General features: G+C 37.2%; 1 protein-coding gene across 9 annotated transcripts in view; it reads right to left on the bottom strand.

Annotated features, from left to right (window-relative positions):
• Nucleotides 1–21881, bottom strand: part of DMD (dystrophin) — a 2428671-nt gene that overhangs the window by 624016 nt on the left and 1782774 nt on the right. For all 9 annotated transcript variants that reach the window (XM_077145121.1, XM_077145123.1, XM_077145120.1 and 6 more), the window contains one exon: nucleotides 16343–16575. In XM_077145121.1, coding sequence (XP_077001236.1) covers nucleotides 16343–16575 — 233 coding nt within the window. The remainder of the gene's footprint in view (nucleotides 1–16342; nucleotides 16576–21881) is intronic.

The following is a 21881-nucleotide window of genomic DNA, read 5'->3' as shown; positions in this document are numbered from 1 at the left end:
CTGGAGACCCCGGTTTGATTCCTGGTGCCTGTCTAGGCAAAAAAAAGTCAATAATATATATGGGTATCACTACCATAAGTAAGCATATACAGAAAAGTGTGGATAAATGTGAAAAATATTTTTTCCTAGTACTGATATGTGACACTGCTTTATCTCACTATCAATCATTCACTATAATATCCAAAGAAATCAACATTAAATCCAACTCTTATTTTACTCTTTCCAACCTCATTTCTTAATACTCTCCTACCTGCCCCCAGTATGCTTTGCCACATGAGCTTTCAAAGACTATTTTCTGCATGAATGAATGAGTGAATGAATGACCAACCATGTGCCTAACACTAACATTACCTAGCACTAGCTTACACATTAAAGGCAATAATAAGAAGCCCTGTGACTTCTGTGATAGACTTTAAGGGCCCCAGATCATGGTGATTTGAAGCCTAAGAGCCAGGTAATAAAATTTAAAGTATAACAGCATTCTATATCCAGAGAAAAGATTAAAATATGAGCTCACTGACATGAAATAATTAGAATAAACAAACAGATCAAGTCAGAATCTAGAACAGAAGTTACCAAGGGGCAGCGTAGGAATAGGGAATGGGAAGTTAAGGCTTAAAATGTACAGGGTTCCTGGGGGGTGTAAGGGTAGCTCAGTGGTAGAATTTTCGCCTGCCATGTGGGAGACCCGGGTTCGATTCCCAGCCCATATGCTTCCCAAACAAACAAACAAACAGGTGCAAACAAATAAAAGAGCAACCAAACAAAAAATTTCAACAAATGGTGCTGGAATAAGGGGATACTCACATGGAAAAAGAATGAAATGTGATCCCTGCCATACGGCATACAAAAAAATAAATGAACAAGGTTCCTATTCGAAACGATGGAAATGTTTGGTAATGGAAGGAGGTGACGGCAGCACACTGTGAATATAATTCACAGAACTGAAATATATATTTGAATGTGATTAAAATGCAAAATGGTGGATTGTGTACAAGGTAACAGAAAAAAACCTCCATGAAACTACACTACACAAACACAGAACCCTAAGTCAGACCAAGGGCTATAGTTAATAGTGCAATTATAAAAACGTGCTACCATCACTTACAACAAATGTTCCATACCAATGCAAGGGGTTGATACTAGGATGGTATAAGGGGAGCCTTCATTTTATGAATGATTGTTCTGTAAACCCAAAACTTCTCTAATAAAGGAAAAGAAAAGAGAATGAATTATTTGCACTGTTTTCTTATCCAAAAGTTAAAGACCCCAGATTTTAGGTATTTTTATTAAAATAAGAAAAGTCATTTCATCACAAAGTAACCCACAACTAGAACCAAGCAAGGACATTTGTAAATAGAACTCACTATTTAAAAACAATGACACATAAACTTTCTTGTCAGAATCCCACTGATATTTCACTGAAACAGAACGTACCGGCTTTTCTCAGAATTCATGTCAATAGAGTAGTTCGGTTTTACTAGATAAGGTTTTGACAGAAAATTTTACAGCGCAATGAATTGAAATGTAATAAGATGTATATTTCCATTCATAAACACTTAAATATGTGGTTTGGCAAAGCTTATATTTATCGTTAAGCAAAAAAGTGTATGGTGTTATTTTCCATAAAACAGTTATTATGAGACTTAGAAAAATGGGATTTTTTGTGGTTTTTTTTTTTTTTTGGTGTTTGCAATTGTATGACCTTTTACTTAAGGAGAATCTTTCTGTTTTTCTTGGTCATAATCTGAGAATATGAAATAAGTCATTTTACTGACATTGACATATCCTTTCATCCTTCAGTGAAGTTAATAGTCAATCTGGCCCCTGATAGGTAAGGAAAGAAAATTGTGTGAATGTGCAACAGTGATCCACAGAGTTTTGAGAAGTCTACTGGAGACAAACATTTTTTGGAAGACAAGTGCAGCGCATAATTCGTAAATATATTCAGCCAAACAGACTACAGCGTTATTCATCACATAATGCGGCACACACCTTCTAAATATGGAAAGATACCACTCTCTGGAATTGTGTTTCTTAAAAAAAAATACCTGTACAGAATCGAACTTGTGAGATTATTCGATGAAACAGAATAATCAGTCACTTCACAGTAAGAACATTATCACATAACTTGTGAAATACATTGACAGCCCATGGAAATAAAATATGTTTAGTTTGCTTTGTTACTAATTTGGTGGAAAGATGAGAGGATGTGCAGGGGAGGGGGGTAACAGAAAAAAGAAAAGTAAGAAACATTATTCCAAAGAGGATTCATGTTAGGATACTGTATGCTATGTCTGGATCTGTGCTAGGAAATAATTACATTTACTAAGCGATAGTAGACCAATTAATTGAATTGTCTATAACATTTTTTCATTTGTTGAATAACCACTTTTCTGCTATCCTCACAATAGAATAATTCTAAGAAACACTCTCTTTTTTTGTGCTTGGCTTTCAATTTAAATTATCAACTTAGCTTGTCCTCCTACATCATTCCACCAATCCTCCCAGGGCTATGCTAGACAAGTTCCTTTGTTGTCCGATTGTAGCTGAATTTATTCAATGAAAATTATACTCAGAATGATTCTGGAGCCATACAATTACATTTTCTGTAGATACAGCTAGAGATACAAAAATGATAGCATTTTTATTAAAACTGACCTTAATAATAAAAATTAAACATATTCAAGTAATTATCTCCCATTTAAATCCACACTATGCCCAAGAAAAATTTTCATTCAATCTTTGGATAATGAAATCTTCCAGGTAGCACTGCAATATGTAGTTAAAAATGAATCCTGAACAATGCTATTATCATCTTGTCCAGACTGGCCAAATTATCTCAACCCCAACCTGGACAGGTCTTATTAGAGGAAAAAAACACCTTTGCTGATTTAATTCTTTATTCAATGCAACTGCCTGTGGGTCAGATTTAGTGGTGAATTACCTTGAACACCTGGCCAAAATGACTTGAAGAAAGACTGTAATTAATTTAGCACAGAAAATCAGAAACCAGCAATATAAAAATAACAAGTATCATGTGGCCACCGAAATCCTTTTTGTTGATAATAGCACAATTCTCCACTGCCACAAATCTCTCCCTGAATTTCCCAGCCACCTTTTTCTCTCTCTGCCACCTCTCTGTCCCATCTTCCTTCCTTCCCTCTTTCCTTTCCCTCAGTGTTAGACTCAATCATCACTTTCAGAGAAAAATTCTAGCCCTATTTTTCCCTACATTTGCTATATTATGTCAGAAAAGGAAAATGGCTATTAACTATCAAAACAATTTTATTTCAAGGGCAATTTTCCTTAAAAATATAATGAATTAGAAAAGCATTTCTTAATCAGATCTGACACTACACTGCAAATTACAAATCATCATCTCCTACTAATCGTCAATTATAGAAAATAATCTGAGTTTCATGTAGGTTTTAATTTTAAAGATTCAATTTGCACATCTCATATCTTTATTCCTCTAAAATATAATGCTGTATAAGACAGCAGCTTAGCGAGGTGTGGGATTTAGTTCGTCCTTCAGAGCAGCTAATAAATTAGCCAGGAACAGAACAGAACAACTGCTGGGGCCACGTCAGTGACTGGACACACAGCGTATCCCAGTCTGGACCAGCTGGACTGGCTGCAAGCCCCCCCCAGAACTAGAAGTCCCTGAAGCCACAGAGCCAGGGCCCCTCCCTCACAGGTTGCTTCCCAGAGGGGAAAGGAAAGGGACTTTACCAGCAGCAGGGGCTGAGTGCAACCAAGCTCCAATTGTGGAATTAATTCACAAATTCTGACTACTAAAAATAGGCCCCCAGCTCAGCTGAAACTCCAGTAAAAGCAGAGGTTGCTGGGTTTGGACCTGGCGCAGAGGGGGGCAGGGCTGATGGAAAAAGAAAAAAGAAAAAAAACAGGGTTTTTTTTGGATCTGAAAAGGTCTGGGCCCTGAAGGAAAGGAGGGGCTACATAGGACCTGGAGATACACAGAGCAATGTACCAACTTAAGCTTTTGATTGGCAAACCCAAGGAACGGGGATCCTGCTCTGAAAAGGATTTTTCTCTTTCCTTTTGGTGGCTGTGTTTCTATAGCTTTACTGCTCTTTGGATACAGCTGCAAGGCTTCTCCAGCTCCACTGCCCCAGGCATAGGCAGAATTAAGCTTGTTTGAGTGTTTGTCTGGAGCCTGTGCCTTCCTCAAGAGAGGGGTGGGGCCCAGCTCAGGTGGAATCCCTCCCTCAAGGAGTTCAGACTCCAGGGTCTGGAAAACTGAAGCAATTAAAACAAGACTACAACCTCTCCTCTGTCTCCACCATGTCCCCAGCAGGGAGAGTCTGCTGAAGTTAAAGGTACCGACCGCATCACCTTATGCTGGTGGGACCTGCAGGCAGACAAGCACCACATACTGGGCAGGATAGGAAAAACAGAGAGCCCAGAGTCTTCACGGGAAAGCCTTTCAATCTGCTGGGTCTCACCCTGAGGGAAAACTGATGCAGGTGACTCTTTCCTTCTGACAGGTGGCCAATTTGGTCTGGGAAAATCTGGCTGGGGTCTATAATACCTAAGTAGACCCTCCTAAGGGGGGAAAAAGGCACCATACAGGCAGGGCAAGAAACAGGAAAACAAGAACTGAAAAATTCTGCTCTGTTAAACAAAATCTAAGCTAGAGGTCCAGAATTAGCTAAACTGAATGTCAAAGAACAGAAAGACAACAAAGTCATCCAGCAAGAAAACCCTAGGTAAAAAAAGTGAAAACAATCTCCAGAATAAACTAATTAAGGTAATTAAATGCCTAGATGCCAGCAAAAAATAATGAATCCTACTAAGAAAACTGAAAATATGGTCAGGTCAAAGGAACAAACCAAAAATTCAAACAAGATACAGGAGTCGAAACAATTAATTCAGAATGTTCTAACAGACATGGAAAACCTCATCAAAAATCAAATCAGTGAATTGAGGGAGGATATAAAGAAGGCAAGGAATGAGCAAAAAGAAGAAATTGAAAGTCTGGAAAAACAAATCACAGAATTTATGGGAATGAAAGGCACAGTAGAAGAGATGAAAAAAAGAACAATGGAAACCTACAATGTCAATTTTAAGAGGCAGAAGATAGGATTAGTGAACTAGAGGATGGGACATCTAAAATCTGACAAGCAAAAGAAAATACAGGGAAAAGAACAGAAAAATATGGGCAGGGACTCAGGGAATTGAAGGACAATATGAAGTGCACGAATATACATGTTGTGGGTGTCCCAGAAGGAGAAGAGAAGGGAAAAGGAGGAGAAAAGCTAATGGAGGAAATTATCACTGAAAATTTCCCAACTTTTATGAAAGACTTAAAATTACAGATCCAAGAAGTGCAGCATACCCCAAACAGAATAGATCCAAATAGACATACGCCAAGACACTTACTAATCAGAATGTCAGATGTCAAAGAGAAAGAGAGAATCTTGAAAGCTGCAAGAGAAAAGCAATCCATTACATTCAAGGGAAGCCCAATATGACTATGCATAGATTTCTCAGCAGAAACCATGGAGGCAAGGAGACAGTGGGATGATATATTTAAATTACTAAAAAAGAAAAACTGCCAACCAAGAATTCTATATCCAGCAAAATTGTCCTTCAAAAATGGGGGGGAAATTAAAACATTTTCAGACAAAAAATCACTGAAAGAATTTGTGACCAAGAGACTGGCTCTGCATGAAATACTAAAGGGAACATTAGAAACAGATATGAAAAGATAGGAGAGAGAGGTGTGGAGAAGAGTGTAGAAATGAAGACTATCAGTAAAGGTAAAAAGAAGGAAAATTAGATATATACAATCCAAAAGGCAAAATGGTATAAGAAAGTACTACCCATACAGTAGTAACACTAAATGTTAATTGAATAAACTCCAAAAGACACGGACTGGCAGAATGGATTAAAAAACAGGACCCATCCATATGCTGTCTACAGGAAACACATCTTAGACACTAGGATAAACATAGGTTGAAATTGAAAGGTTGGGAAAACATATTTCATGCAAATAACAATCAGAAAAGAACAGGAATAGCTATACTAACATCCAACAAATTAGACTTCAAATGTAAAACAGTTAAAAGAGACAAAGAAGGACACTATGTATTAATAAAAAGAACAATTCAACAAGAAGGTATAACAATCATAAATATTTATGCACCAAGCCAGAATGCTCCAAAATACATGAGGCAAACACTGAAAACACTGGAAAGATAAATAGACACATCTACCATAATAGTTGGAGACTTCAATTCCACACGCTCATCAATGGACAGAACATCTAGGCAGAGGATCAATAAAGAAACAGAGAATTTGAATAATACAATAAATGAGCTGGACTTAACAGACATTTATAGAACATTACACCCCATAACAGCAGGATACACTTTTTTTCTCAAGTGCTCATGGATCATTCTCAAGGATAGGCCATATGCTGGGTCACAAAGCAAGACTCAATAAATTTAAAATGATTGAAATTATACGAAACACTTTCTCAGATCATAAAGGAATGAAGCTGGAAATCAATAATGGGCAAAGTGCCAGAAAAGTCACAAATATATGGAGGCTCAACAACACACTCTCAAACAACCAGTGGGTCAAGGAAGAAATTACAAGAGAAATCAGTAAATATCTCGAGGCAAATGAAAATGAAAACACAACATATCAAAATTTATGGGATGCAGCAAAGGCAGTGCTAAGAGGGAAATTTATTGCCTTAAATGCCTATATTAAAAAAGAAGAAAGAACAAAAATAGAGGAATTAACTGTCCACTTTGGAGAACTAGAGAAAGAACAGCAAACTAACCCCAAAGCAAGCAAAAGGAAAGAAATAATGAAGATTAGAGCAGAAATAAATGAAATTGAGAACATGAAAGCAATTGAGAAAATCAAAAAAACAGAAGTTGGTTCTATGAGAAAATCAATAAGATTGATGGACACTTAGTGAGGTTGACAAAAAGAAGAAGAGAGAGGATGCAAATAAATAAAATCAGAAATGGAAGAGGAGACATAATCACTGACCCCACAGAAATAAAGGAAGTAATAAGAGGATACTATGAACAACTTTATGCTAATAAACTTGACAATGTAGATGAAATGGACAACTTTCTAGAAAGGCATAAACAATGAACAGTGACTCAAGAAGAAATAGATGACCCCAACAAACCAATCACAAGTAAAGAAAGTGAATCAGGCATTAAGAAGCTCCCCAAAAGAAAAGTCCAGGACCAGATGGCTTCACAAGTGAATTCTACCAAACATTCCAGAAAGAATTATAACCAATCCTGCTAAAACTCTTCAAAAAAACTGAGGAGGAGGGAAAGCTACCTAACTCATTCTATGAAGCCAATATTACCCTCATACCAAAGCCAGACAAAGATATTACAAAAAAAGAAAACTACAGACCAATCTCTCTTATGAACATAGATGCAAAAATCCTCAAGGAAATTCCTGCAAACCAAAGCCAGCAGCATATTAAAAGAATTATACATGATGATCAAATAGGATTCATCCCAGATATATAAGGATGGTTCAACATACAAAAATCAGTTACAGTAATACACCATATCAACAAATCATAGCAGAAAAACCACATGATCATCTCGATTGATGCAGAAAAGTTATCTGAAAAAATTCACCATCCTTTCCTGTTGAAAACACTTCAAAGGATTGGAAAACAAGGGAACTTCCTCAACATGATAAAGGGAATATATGAAAAACCCACAGTTAACATCATCCTCAATGGGGAAAAACTGAAAACTTTCCCCTTAAGATCAGGAACAAGACAAGGATGCTCACTATCACCACTGTTATTCAACACTGTGCTGGAAGTTCTAGCCAGAGCAATTAGACAAGAAAAAGAAATACAAGGCATCAAAATTGGAAAGGAAGAAGTAAAACTCTCACTGTTTGCAGATGATATGATATTATATGTCAAAACCCCCCAAAAATCCATGGCAAAACTATTAGAGCTAATAAATGAGTACAGCAAAGTGGCAGGTTACAAGATCAACACTCAAAAATCCATAGTGTTTCTATATACCAGTTGAACAATCTGAGGCAGAAATCATGAAAAAAATTCCATTTACAATTGCAACCAAAAGAATAAAATATTTAGGGATAAATTTAACTGAAGAGGCAAAAGACCTGTACAGAGAAAACTATAAGAAATTGTTAAAAGAAATCACAGAAGACCTAAATAAATGAAAGGGCATACTATGTTCATGAATTGGAAGACTAAATATAGTTAAGATGTCAATTCTACCTAAATTGATTTACAGATTCAATACAATACCAATTAAAATCCCCAAAACTTACTTTTCAGAAATAGAAAAACCAATAACCAAATTTATCTGGAAGGGTGGGGTGCCCCGAATAGCTAACAGTATCCTGAGAAAGAAAAACGAAGCTGGAGGTCTCACGCTACCTGACTTTAAGGCGTATTATGGAGCTACAGTGGTGAAAACAGCATGGTACTGGCATAAAGATAGATATACTGACCAATGGAATCGAATAGAGTGTTCAGATACAGACCCTCTCATCTATGGACAATTGATCTTTGATAAGGCAGTCAAGCCAACTCACCTGGGAGAGAACAGTCTCTTCAATAAATGGTACCTAGAGAACTGGATATCCACATGCAAAAGAATGAAAGTGGAATCATATCTCACACCCTATACAAAAATTAACTCAAAATGGATCAAAGGCCTAAACATTAGATCTAAGACCATAAAACTGTTAGAAGAAGATGTAGGGAAATATCTTATAAATCTTATAATAGGAGGCGGTTTCCTAGACCTTACACCTAAAGCATGAGTATTGAAGAAAGAAAGAAATAAATGGGAACTCCTCAAAATTAAACACTTTTGTGCATCAAAGAACTTTGTCAAGAAAGTAAAAAGACACCCTATACAATGGGCGACAATGTCTGGAAACGATATATCAGATAAAGGTCTAGTATCCAGGATATATAAAGAGATTGTTCAACTCAACAACAAAAAGATAGACAACCCAGTTACAAAATCTGCAAAAGACTCGAACAGACACTTCTCAGAAGAGGAAATACAAATGGCCAAATGGCACATGAAAAGATGTTCAACTTTCCTGGCTATTAGAGAAATGCAAATCAAAACCACTATGAGATATCATCACACACCCACCAGAATGGCCATTATCAATAAAACAGAAAACTACAAGTGCTGGAGAGGATGTGGAGAAATAGGCACACTTATCCACTGTTGGTGGGAATATCAAATGGTACAACCGGTGTGGAAGGCAGTTTGGCGGTTCCTCAGGGAGCTAAGTATAGAATTGCCATATGATCCGGCAATACCATTGCTAGGTATCTACTCAGAGGACATGAGGGCAAGGACACAAACGGACATTTGCACACCAATGTATATAGCAGCATTATTTACAATTGCCAAGAGATGGAAACAGCCCAAATGTCCATCAACAGAGGAGTGGCTAAACAAGCTGTGGTATATACATACAATGGAATATTATACAGCTGTAAGGCAGAATAAAGTTATGAAGTATAATAACAACATGGAAGGACCTTAAGGACATTATGCTGAGTGAGATTAGCCAGAAACAGAAGGACAAACACTTTATGGTCTCACTGATATGAACTAACATTAAGGAACGAACTTGGATAATTTCAGTTAAGGACAGAGGTCATCAGGAGATAGAAATAGGGTAGATATTGGGTAATTGGAACTGAAGTGATACAGATTGTGCAACAGATTGTAAAATCCGTTTGTAAACAGATTGTAAAAATTCAGAAATGTATAGCACAATACTACCTAACTGTAATACAATGTTAGTACACTGAATGAAGCTGAATGTGAGAATGATAGAGGGAGGAGGGCTGGGGGCACAAATGAAATCAGAAGGAAAGATAGACGATAAAGTCTGAGATGGTATAATCTAGGAATGCTTAGAGTGTATAATGATAGTGACTAAATGTACAAATTTAAAAATGTTTTGCGTGAGGAAGAACAAAGGAATGTTAATAATGCAGGGTGTTGAAAATAGATGGTAATTAATACTTTAAAACTTTAACTTATGTTTGAGACTAAAGCAAAAACTATATATTTGGTACAAAATATACATATATAATCCTATATTTTCTACTCTTGAAAATTTAACGTTAGAGTTTCCTCATTTTTAAAATGGCTACACTTTGCAGTCTTTTTAAAAAAAATTAAAGTTCCAACTTTAACCTTCATTCTCTTTTGGTCAAGTAATCCACTTAGCAAAAACTATTTTCCTTTCAAAATGGTAGCAGCCCCCTATTTTCTAAAATAATAATTTGATTAAACATGCTATGCTAAAAGAAATGAAAAGTTGTTCTTTTTTTTTTTTTTTAAAAAAAAAACAAATATGTGATTTATAGGCCTTTGAATTCAAGGTTTAGAGCAATTGTACAAAGGCTAGCTTATTCAAACACAACATCCTTGCACACCTTCTGCAGCCAGTATTTCAATCATTGCATATCTAAGGTTTGTTCAGAATCTCATAAATTTAGAACTAATTCTCCTGAAGTCAGAAAAGGCCTTGTCCGTATGTCAGCCTACCTAATTTCTGATGCTCTGTACTACAACATAATTCCTTAAAAACTGGAGTTTTCATATCACATTTCATTCACATTATCCATCAAACAATTCAAATTTATTAAGAAACAATCACTATATGTGCACGTTTCCAACACACTTATATTTGAGATACTGATGTATATAAGGTCTTTATTTCAGGTCTCCCTGTTACAAAGTTCAAGTAGATGTGTGTTTAATTACCTTCTCTAGTCTTCTTTTCACTTGCTCTATTCCACAACCTATCCTACATATACTTGCTCAAGGACAGTGGGTATTTGTTGTTTATGGGCTTCTCAGTATCCCTGCCCTCTTCTTTTTGTTGCAGGCCTCAATTTCTTCGGAGGGGGTATTATCTCTTATTGCAAGAACCTGTAGGAGTTTCTCTGCTCTCCTCTAGCAAAGGAGTCAAGCAAGGACAATTGGACTCTCTTTCCCAGGACATTATTATTATTATTATTATTATTATTATTATTATTATTGCATGGTTAGGCACTGGGAATGGAACCCAGTTCTCTGGCATGGCAGGTGAGAATTCTGCCACTGGGCCATGTCACACCACCCCCCAGGACTTTTAACTTTGAGCAGAGTTATACAGGATGCGGAGAAAAAGAGAGAGTATCACAAAGAAACTTCAGTAGTTCCTGCTAAACAATGCCTAGGCATGGTTGAAATTGCTCCTGTTTTTCTAAGTCTCATTTCATAGCCTTTGTGCACTTGCACTGTTCTCTAAATTAATTTTGGGCCTATACTGAAAGAATATCTCTTTGAAGGGATGTTAAATTAGTAACCCTTTCAGAAAAAGAAAAAATGTATTTGAAGACCTCCCAAAGGCTAGGTTCACTAACCATCATAAGGGAGTATGGATTTTCTCTCCCATCCGAGTATCAAATAACTTCTTCAAGGGATCATAATGCCAATGGCAGAATGGGGTACACATGCAGAAACATGTTCTTGTTTTCATATATTATCATGTGATATACAGTTTACATGAATCAAGTCCATCAATGGGAAGATTCCCACTGAGTTCACTGTAGAACATAATATTAATTACTAACATTTATTGAATACTTGTAGTGAGCCAGGGAAGGTGAGTAGCAGTTCTCATATACTACCAAATTTAATCTTCATGACCACTTACAGGGCAGGTATTATCATTATCCATATTTTATGGGCAAATAAAATCAAGCTCAGGGAGGTTGAATAACTTACTCAAGGTCACACAGCTATAGTTGACCTTGAGTTGTAGAACTTAGAGAATCTAACTCCAAAGCCCTGGCTTTAAATTTTATAACATACTGCCTACTCTGGTAGGTAATAGTTTTAGAGAAAATGGTGTAACTCAATGCACTACTGTAAAAGAAGGTACCTCTGGTTTCTGTATGTATCATCATGGTACAACTGTAAAATGCTCAGCATAGTGTCTAACATAGAATACATATTTTACATACAGATGTATTCCTACACACACACACACACAGGCATACCTTAAGGATATTTTGAATTTGGTTCCAGACTACCACAATAAAGCATGTATCATAACAAGTGAGTAATACAATTTTGGGGGGGTTACCACTACATGTAAAAGTTATGTTTACACTATATTGTCTATGTAGTGTGCTATAGCATCATTTCTAAAAAAAAAAGTACATACCTTAATTAAAAATACTTTATTGCTAAAAAAAGCTAACTATCACGTGAGCCTTCAACAATTCATAATCATTTTTGCAGGTGGAGGGTCTGCCTCGATGCTGCTGACTGACTAGGGTAAAGGTTGTTGAAGGTTGGGGTAGCTGTGGCAATTTCTAAAAATAAGGTGCTAATGAAGTTTGTTACATTGATTGACTCCTCCTTTCACCAAAGATTTCTCTATAGCATGCAATGCAGTTTGATAGCATTTTCCTCTCAGCAGAAATTCTTTCAAAATTGGAGTCCATCTTCTCAAATGCTGCTGTTGCTTAATAAACTGAGTTTATGTAACATTTTAAATCCTTGTTCTAATTTCAACAATATTCATGGCAGCTTCACCAGGAGTAGGTTCTATTTCAAGAAACCACTTTCTTGGCTCATCCATTAGAAGCAACTCCTTATCCATTAAAGTTTTATCGTGAGATTGCAGCAGTTCAGTCACATATTCTGGCTTCACTTCTAGTTCTCGTTCTCTTGCTATTTCCACCACATCTGCAGTCATTTCTTCCACTGAAGTCACGAACCCCTCAGAGTCATCCATGAGGGTTGGAATCAACTTCTTCCAAACTCCTGTTAATGTTGATATTTTGACCTTCTCCCATGAATCACGAATGTTCTTAATGGCATCTGGAATGGTGAATCCATTACTGAACGTTTTGAATTTACATGGCCCAGATCCATCAGAGGAGTCACTATCTATGGCAGCTATAGTCTTAGGAAATGTATCATTTAAATTTGAAGACTTGAAAGTCAAAATGACTCCTTGATCCTTGGGCAACAGAATGGATATTTGTTTTAGGAAGCATGAAAACAATATTCGACCTGTTGCACATCTCCATCAGAGTTCTTGGGTTCCCAAATGAGTAGTAATATTTTGAAAGGAATCATTTTATCTGAGCAGTAGGTCTCAACTGTGGGCTTAAAATAGTCAATAAATCATGTTGTAAACAGATGTGTTGTCATTCAGGCTTTGTTGTTCCATTTAGAGAGCACAGGCAGAGTAGATTTAGCATAATTCTTAAGGACCCTAGATTTCCCCTCCTCTCCATGAATGGTAAATGAGCATCACCTTGAACTTCAAGTCACCAGCTATATTAGCCCCTAACAGGAGTGTCAGCCTGTCTTGAAGCTTTGAAGTCAGGCCCTGACTTCTCCTCTCTAGCTATGAAGGTCCTAGATGGTATCTACTTCCAATAGAAGGCTGTTTAATCTACATTGAAAATCTGTTGTTTAGTGTCGCTACCTTTATCAATCTCTTAGCTCCATCTTCTGGATAACTTGCTGCAGCTTCTCCATCAGCACCAGCTGCTCCAGCCCTGTACTTTCTTTGTTATAGAGAAGACATCTTTCCTTAAACTTCATGAACCAAATTCTGCCAGCTTTACTCTTTCTTCTGAGGCTTCCTTACCTCTCTAAGTCTTCACAGAATTGAACAGAGTTAGGGCCCTGCTCTGCATTAGGTTTTGACTTAAGGGAATGTTGTGGCTGGTTTGATCTTCTCCCCAGACCACTAAAACTTTCTCCATATCAGCAATAAAGCTGTTTCACTTTCTTATCATTTGTGTGTTCTCTAGGGTATGAGTTTTAATTTCCTTCAAGAACTTTTCCTTTACATTCACAACTTGGTTATCTGTTTGGAGCAAGGAGGCCACTTTTTGTCCTATTTCCGCTTTCACCATGCCTTCCTCATTAAGCTTAAACATTTCTAATTTTTTATTTAAAGTGAGAGACGGGTGACTCCTTTTTTCACTTAAAAACTTAGAGGCCATTGTAGGGTTATCGACTGGCCTGATTTCAATATTGTTGTGTCTCAGGAAATAGAGAGACCCAAAGAAAGGGAGAAAGATAGGGGAATGGGCAGTCCTGGGAGCAGTCAAAACACAAACATCATTTATGGAATGAGTTTGTTGTCTTACAAGGGCACGATTTGTGGAGCCCCAAATCAATTACAATAGCAACATCAAAGATCACTGATCACAGATCACCATAATAAATGCAATGGTAATGAAAAAATCTTAGCACCATAATAACCACCAAAATGTGGCACAGAGACACGACGTGAATACAAACTATTGGAAAAATGGTGCCAAGAGACTTGCTCAACACAAGGTTACCACAGAACTTCAGCTAGTAAAAAAAAAAAGAAAAATTGCAATGGCTGTGAAGCACAATATAATGAAGTGCAATAAAACAAGACATGTCTGTACGTGTATGTGCATTGTTAAATGAATTGGGAAGAGACTGGAGGCAACTTGTCGGTATATGTCTAAAGCAAAGGCCAACTTATCTATACATGTTGAAATCATTCACACATACCTAAGTTATCTGAGCCTCTCTGAGGTTACACAATTGCTAGAACCTTCTGACATTCTTTGAACCTTAGTCTTGATTTCCCTGAAAACAGGACTTCTGTTGGAGTTTTTTGTAAGGATTCCATCTCCTTATACAGCTTGTCATTCTTACTTTTTTTTTCCTTAATCAATCTTTTTTTTTTCTTGTGTAGCCTCACTGCAGTCACTATTTAAGCAGTCTCTTAGGGAAAAACAGAGTGCTTTTGTCTTGGAATAGAGCATTCCACAATTTGAAAATTATCTCCCTTTTATAAATAAATGGTCTCTCTTTTCTAAATTCTTAACATTTGTCTTTTATCTGACAGTACATATGTGTGTGTGTATATATATTTACATATATATATATGCACACACCCAAACATACACAAATATTTATCTCTAAAGGGTAACCACAGTTATAGTTATTACTGGTAGGCAGCATATATAATGAATAAGAACACAGGCTTAGGAATCAGACATGGGTTTGAATCCTTACTCTGCTACTTAGAAGTGTGACATCTAGGCACCCCAGTTGCTTTTTCTGAAATAATGCGGCTATTATACTTCTCATAAAGTAGCAAAACAAATTTTACTGTCTTTATATATAGACAATTATATATATAACATTTACCAATCAATATATACACACATACTCTCATTATGTGGTGAGTGTGAACGTGTATTCTCTGCACCCTGCACCCAGATGGGAATACCAAGATCCAAAGAATCATATAATTTGCAAATGACAGAGAAAAGTCACCAAATTCAGGTGTTTTGGGTACAAGCTCTAGGTACTTTAAATGCAGGTCATTAACTAGCAGATTATTTTTGTTCCTACTAATTTTCTGAAGTTCATTTTAAAAAGAGATTTCCTTTACTCTTCTTGCCTTGCTCCTTTCATTTTCAAAAGGCAGTTCTGTGACACCTATATGCCTTCAATACAATTTAGTATGTCTTTAGAAAACTTTGAAAAGCTCATACGAATGAAATAACTACTTTTCTTACACATTCAGAACTCAACAGATACAGAGCATGTTTATTCTAGCTAGCTAAAACACATTTGTATCAATATAATCTTATGCTTCTAATTGATGTCTTAACTTTGCAGAACGGATTCCAAGGAGGTTTAGGATTGCAATCTTTGAATTAAAAAGAAGCTTATTTGATGATGGCATTGCATAAATACCAATATTAAGATCTGGGATATTTAAAAATAGATTATTTTTTTTACAGCTCTCTTTTTATTTCTAGCTAACTTTCAATTACCCTCATTCCTGGAGGAGGAAAACTGGCATAGACATCTTAAAGAGAGGATAATAACCAACTCCCAGATTATATTTGATTCCGTAATATGTCTGGCTGTCTAATGCCAAAACAAACAGTTTCCGGGTAAACAACTAAACTGAGGTACTTATTTGGCACGAAACAGGATTTTTAAAATGCCAGTTGTTGAGTGAATTTAATTAAGCCAGTTATACTGATAAGTTTATTCTTTTTTCCTTTGTATTTTTCCTTTTAAAGGTATGGCTGCTTTAGAGCATTGCATTTATTTGTATCCATGGTCATACTGTGGTTGAACGGAGTAGTGAAAGAAGTATGCTCGCTGACAGAGAAAAGCTACCTAAAAACTGGTGGGAAATGTGTGAGGGGAGTGAACTGGTCTGCGGAGAATCTTCACTTTTAAAGAACTCTTTCAGCTGTTATCTTTTGTCCCCATACCTTCTGCTTGATGATCATTTCATTGATGTCTTCGAGGTCACCCACCATCACCCTCTGAGACTTAATGACACGATCAAGCAGAGAAAGCCAGTCGGTGAGTTCTGTCCAAGCCCGGTTGAAATCTGCCAGAGCGGGTACCTCCGACAGCAAGGAAGATGGCATTTCTAGTTTGGAGATGGCAGTTTCCTTGGTAACCACAGGTTGTGTCACCAGAGTAACAGTCTGACTAGGAGCTAAAATATTTGTTGCAAAAAAGGAGAAAGAGAAAAAAGAAAAATTAGAAACATGCGTTGACCCAAATTCAATTAACTTTACAGATCAGGTTTAGTTGAAGGGCAACAATTTGTCATTATGTGCTTTTCCTCCCCTAATAATGTGGGTACTTTACATAGTACAATATGTTAGGAAACTTCAAAGACTCAAACTTTTCACTAATACATATTAAACAATCTTCCAGAAGTGACTTTGCTTAATTCCATGCCTGGACAATTAATTTAACTGAAATAGTCCTTCTTCATAACAATTATACAGATTGTGGGATTGCTAAAGGAAACCAAAAGCAATCAAACCTTGCCAGATGAATATATTTTACTTTTTTTAAATTTTTCACTCAAGGAATGAAAAAGCAAAAGAAGAGAATGGATAACATCTTAGTTTTGAATTATGATTTCCCTGAATAAGAAGAAAATTACTGTGGAGTTGGCCCTGGGGAAATCAAATCAATGAAATGTTCTTGTCTTAGCTGTGTATTTTATATTGGGAGCATTTTGTCATCTGTTTTTCTTTTTTTTTCAGATTGATAATAAACAGACTAACAGTGAAGAAAAATCAAGTTATATTATTTTTGGAAAATGAGAGCTAACACAATTTTTCTACTGGGACATGAAACATTGTTCTAAGGTCACTCACAAATTATCAAATAAATGAATATTAAGCTAGTATTCATAGGTTGAACATCACAGCATAAGATAGCACATGGCAATTTTGTTAAGAGCTGAAATGTGGGTGTACAAACACCTGGAAGAGAACCTCTGTCTCTGACTTGGGAATTCTGTGACCTTGGTTAAGTTACTTAACTTCTCTAAGCTTCAGTTCTCCTCAGTAAAGGAGAGATAATCACAGGAAAAATGTCAGGGGACTGGCAGGGGAAGATATGTGAATTAAATGACTAATAAAAGAAATGAACATAGAACAATTCCAGAGACATAATAACAACAACCACCACACCTGAAACTAGTAGGTAATCAACAACGTTAGGTATAATTATTATCGTATACGAACTATTTTTCTACACGTGGCAAGTAAAGAATATACTGATGAACAAATACAGTGAGAAATTGGGAATAAGGGCTGGGAAAATCACAATACTTGGATAAAACACAGCTGAAGGTCTGTATGTGGCCCTGTGTTTACTGAAGGGGGCTGCACTTGCTGGTATGAATTGGCACTAAATTCCCCCAAATTACTAGGTTATCAGAGATGAGTGGTCAGGGGAAAGGAATGCCTAATTCAGGCCTGAAGAACCTAATATATCCAGGGGAACAGCGGCAAACAAGTTTTTGACTATGTAGTTCAGAGTCAAAGCTTTCAGAGAAAGCTGCAAAAGTCAAGACCTCAGTAGGAAACCCAAGAGGCATGGGCAATGAGAAAACTTAGGAGTGTAAGGAAAATGTGCCATGTTGGATTTCCTTTCTGAGGTGGCCATGAATTACTTTTCATGGTTGTTTGACTTTTTATGCTTTTGAGGTTGTCTTCTTGCTAGAGAAGAAGATGGGAGGGGTGGAGGAATGTCTTTTATCTCTAGCTTTTAAGAGACAAGTGGTTCCTACAGATGGAAGAAATAATCTTGAACAAGGCAGAAAGAAATAAAAATGTGCTTACAGTGTCAAACAGAATCAAAACAGATGACAACAAGTAATGACTGAAAGACAACACTGAGGAAATAAAAAAAAATCACTTCTTTAAAGCTCTGTCACTAATCTGAGATTCCTTCTAGAAAGAATGAAACATTATCTGAAGCAAAAATATATCTCATGATCCACAGATCCACGGTCCAGTAGGAGGAAGCATGGAAGGCCATAAGATCTAGAAACCTTAAAAGGGATTCCAGAAGTAGAGCTGAATCCCCAGAGAGGATGCATGTGTAAGGTTAAAAAGAGAGTGGGATTACAGCATCACTATAGGAGCTAACTGCACAACAGCTGAATGACTAAAAAACATGGACAAGCTATTCTTAAAATAGATACACATAGGACACTGAGCCATTGTACAGCAGTTTAGGAGGACTTCAAGATTATGGGAAGTGTCAGAAAATGCTTTTGTCTTCTTTAACTTGACTTACTGAAAATTTGACCTCAAGAAAGAGCATGAATAGAGCATATTTTTTTCCTCCTGGACTTGCTTCTGACCAGCAAAGAACTACTTAATGAAGTGGAAATGATCATATCACCTTAAATATAGTGAAGAATGAGTATACAAAGAATCCTCATACTTGGCAAGGAACAGACCACTGTTTTCTGGAAAGCAAGTTTGAAAAACAAATTCAAGATGACTGAAAATTAGAAACAAATGACACTGGGATGATGTCATAAAATTCTCCCATAAAAAAGGAAGTATGACAAAAAAAAAAACAAAGAAAAGAGTCAGCTGAAGCAGATTCAGAGTGGAGCAATTCTGCCATCTCTGAAAGACACAACAAACAAAACAAAACAACAAAAAAATGCACCCGCCACTGGCAGATTATCTGATTGGTAGACCAGTTGGCCAGTTCATTTTCGTCTCTTGTCCAGCCTTCACCACCTGAGAAATTCTCTCCACCTGTGGGAAAGGGTGGGAAAACTGTCTGACTTACTCCCTGCTCTATCTCCAGCACCTAGCATACATCCTCAAATATAGTAAGTACTCAACTGATGTCTGTTAAACAAATGAACAAAACTTCAAAAGTACCTGTGCAGTAAGCTCTTTAGCAAACACAGAGGCTCTCAACCCACGGTGAGTATTAAATAAGACCAATCAGTATGACTGCTTCCCAGAGAGCTAGAACACCAAGTTGTGCTGAGGCTTTGGCTATTTAGGTCATTTCAGCTATTATCAGAACAAGGAAATAATGGAGGGAGAGCCACTGCTTGGGACAGACAATGCAAGGGCAAACATTAAAGGGACAAAATAGAATCAGTCAACTCCTTTTTATATTTTGTATCTTTCAATGGAGGGGCGGGGTGGGGGGTGCGAAGGGAAGAGGAAAAATTCCTGGATAAGGAGGCAGAGGGGATTCTCTGGTGCCAAACTGTTGGATTTCCTTGTTCTGCCATTTCTTAGCTGTGTAATCTCAGGCAGGTTACTCAAACTCTCTGAATCTCCATTAACTCCTACGTAAAATGTCGATTATAATAGTACTTCCATACAGCTGGCTTTACTGTTTCTTAGACATAAAACCTTTGACAAGTCACCTAATCTGAGATTACAAGCATCTTGGGGTAAGGGATTATATTATGATTGCCAAAGTGAATTTGTCCAAGCCTCAGAGTCTTCACCGGCACCACGGGGAAAACAACCAATCTCCTGGAATTGTTCTAAAGATTTTATGGACCTATATATGTAAAAGACCCTCTACCATTTTTCTGATAGTGAAGTACACTGTACAGGTGCTTTTTTTTTTTTTTTTCCTTTTCCTTTATCCTTTCCTGCTCAAACAATTTAACACCTCGCTTTCTACATTAGCATGGCATCCTAGGTTCTGTACCATCTGAATGAGACTTCACACCCCAGCCTGGCCTCCCACCATTTTTGCTGTGTTCGGTCTCAATTCACCATCCCCCAGTTAGCAAGGGCATTTGCACATGATTGCGTCTTTCTGCATGCCTTCTAAACTGCTTGAAGACTCTTGTCTCCCTTCTTCAGATAAAATCTCATTTCCTCTTCAAATCCCAACTCTAGATTTCTGTGTGTGTGTGTTTTCTTTTTTTGAAGGACCCAGGTAAGTCACATGGAGGGTACGAGGGTGGTTCAGTGGCAGAGTTCTCGCCTGCCATGCTGGAGACCTGGGTTCGATTCCCGGCCCATGTACTTCCCAAAAGAAAACGAACAAAAAAACAAACAAAAAGTCAACAAATGGTGCTGCAATAACGGAATACTCACATGGGAAAAGAGTGAAATGTAACCCCTCCATATAGCATACAAAAAAAAAAAGTCACTTTAACATCTTCTTACTTAATCATCTCTAGGAAGAACAAAACCTTGCACCATTATTAAGTTTTCTGTGTGTTTGTTTCTGCTGGTTTTGCATGGGGTGAAAAGATAGCTGATGGTAATTTAGAACTGATTGCTAAAGTTTCAAACTTTGGGGCTTCAGAAACAAAAGAAAAGTGCTATCACATAAAGAGGAAGCTAATCTTGATCTACTTCACGCTTTTTATTAGGACCAATTCTGGGTAGACCAACACTATTTGAAATATTTTCATCTTCCAAAAAATATGTTTCTCCAGATCCACCTATGCCATGTACATATTGCTTCTTGCTTTGCTTTGTTTTTAGCAAAATATTCCAGAGGAAGGGTTTTGAAATCCTAAGGACATTTATCTTATTACATATATCATATGAACTCACACCACGTTTTTGGGTGTCTTTGCTTTTTTTTTTTCTTTAAATGAGGTTCTTTCTTTTCAGCTGGGTCATATTACTTAGATACATATATCACTTCATTGGCTAAAGCGTGGCTTGATCAGATCTGTAGGGGACAGAACAGTCTAGAAAACAGGCTCTTTACTCTAAGGGTCAGTTGCAGAGGGTTCTTGTTAAGCTGGTACTTGGGAAGATGGGTAGTGGATTGGTTGAGAGTGCCCAAGTCCATGAACCTCAGGCAGTACTGACTAAAAAGCACAGACACCAACATGCTCTGGATGGTTCTGCAGGTTCTCTTGGAGCAGGAGAAATGGCATCCCTTCAGGCACAATTTAATCCCTCCTCAGCGTGATCTACTTGCCTAGACATCCGCCTTTTGGCCCAGATGCTTTCTGGGGTCACAGGGAACTGGCCCAGGGAATGGCTGCTAGAGATCTCAGCCTTTGTAACCTGAGTGGGCAGTATCTCCCCGTGGATATCACAGTAGTCTTGAGGCCCTTTCGAGGAAGTATCTCTTCCTGCATGGACTCCTGTAGTCTTCTGGTGTCATGCTATTAACCATCCCTTCAGCAACAGATGCTGAGGTTTCTCCTGCTTAATTACTTCATTAGAACCACATGCATTACAATTAGACCAAACACACACACACATCCTCTCACTATACACACACATACACACACACACACACACAGACACACAGAGTATATACACAGACACAAATACATATATAAATACACACACTTACTAGTCTGACTACTGATGATTGTAGCATAATGCTTCTCTCATGCATTCATTAGAACATTAAAATGGCTCCACCAAGAACTGTTTTTCCTTCCATAGCTAAGCAGATAGAAAATCGAGCTCAAAAGAGCTAAAATGAATTGAGTTTGCAAACCAGAATAGTAGCAAGAATAACAGT

Source organism: Tamandua tetradactyla, chromosome X (assembly GCF_023851605.1).
Source record: "Tamandua tetradactyla isolate mTamTet1 chromosome X, mTamTet1.pri, whole genome shotgun sequence".
NCBI lineage: Eukaryota > Metazoa > Chordata > Mammalia > Pilosa > Myrmecophagidae > Tamandua > Tamandua tetradactyla.
Note: the sequence above shows the minus strand (reverse complement) of the source record. Positions and strands in the feature narration are given on the sequence as shown.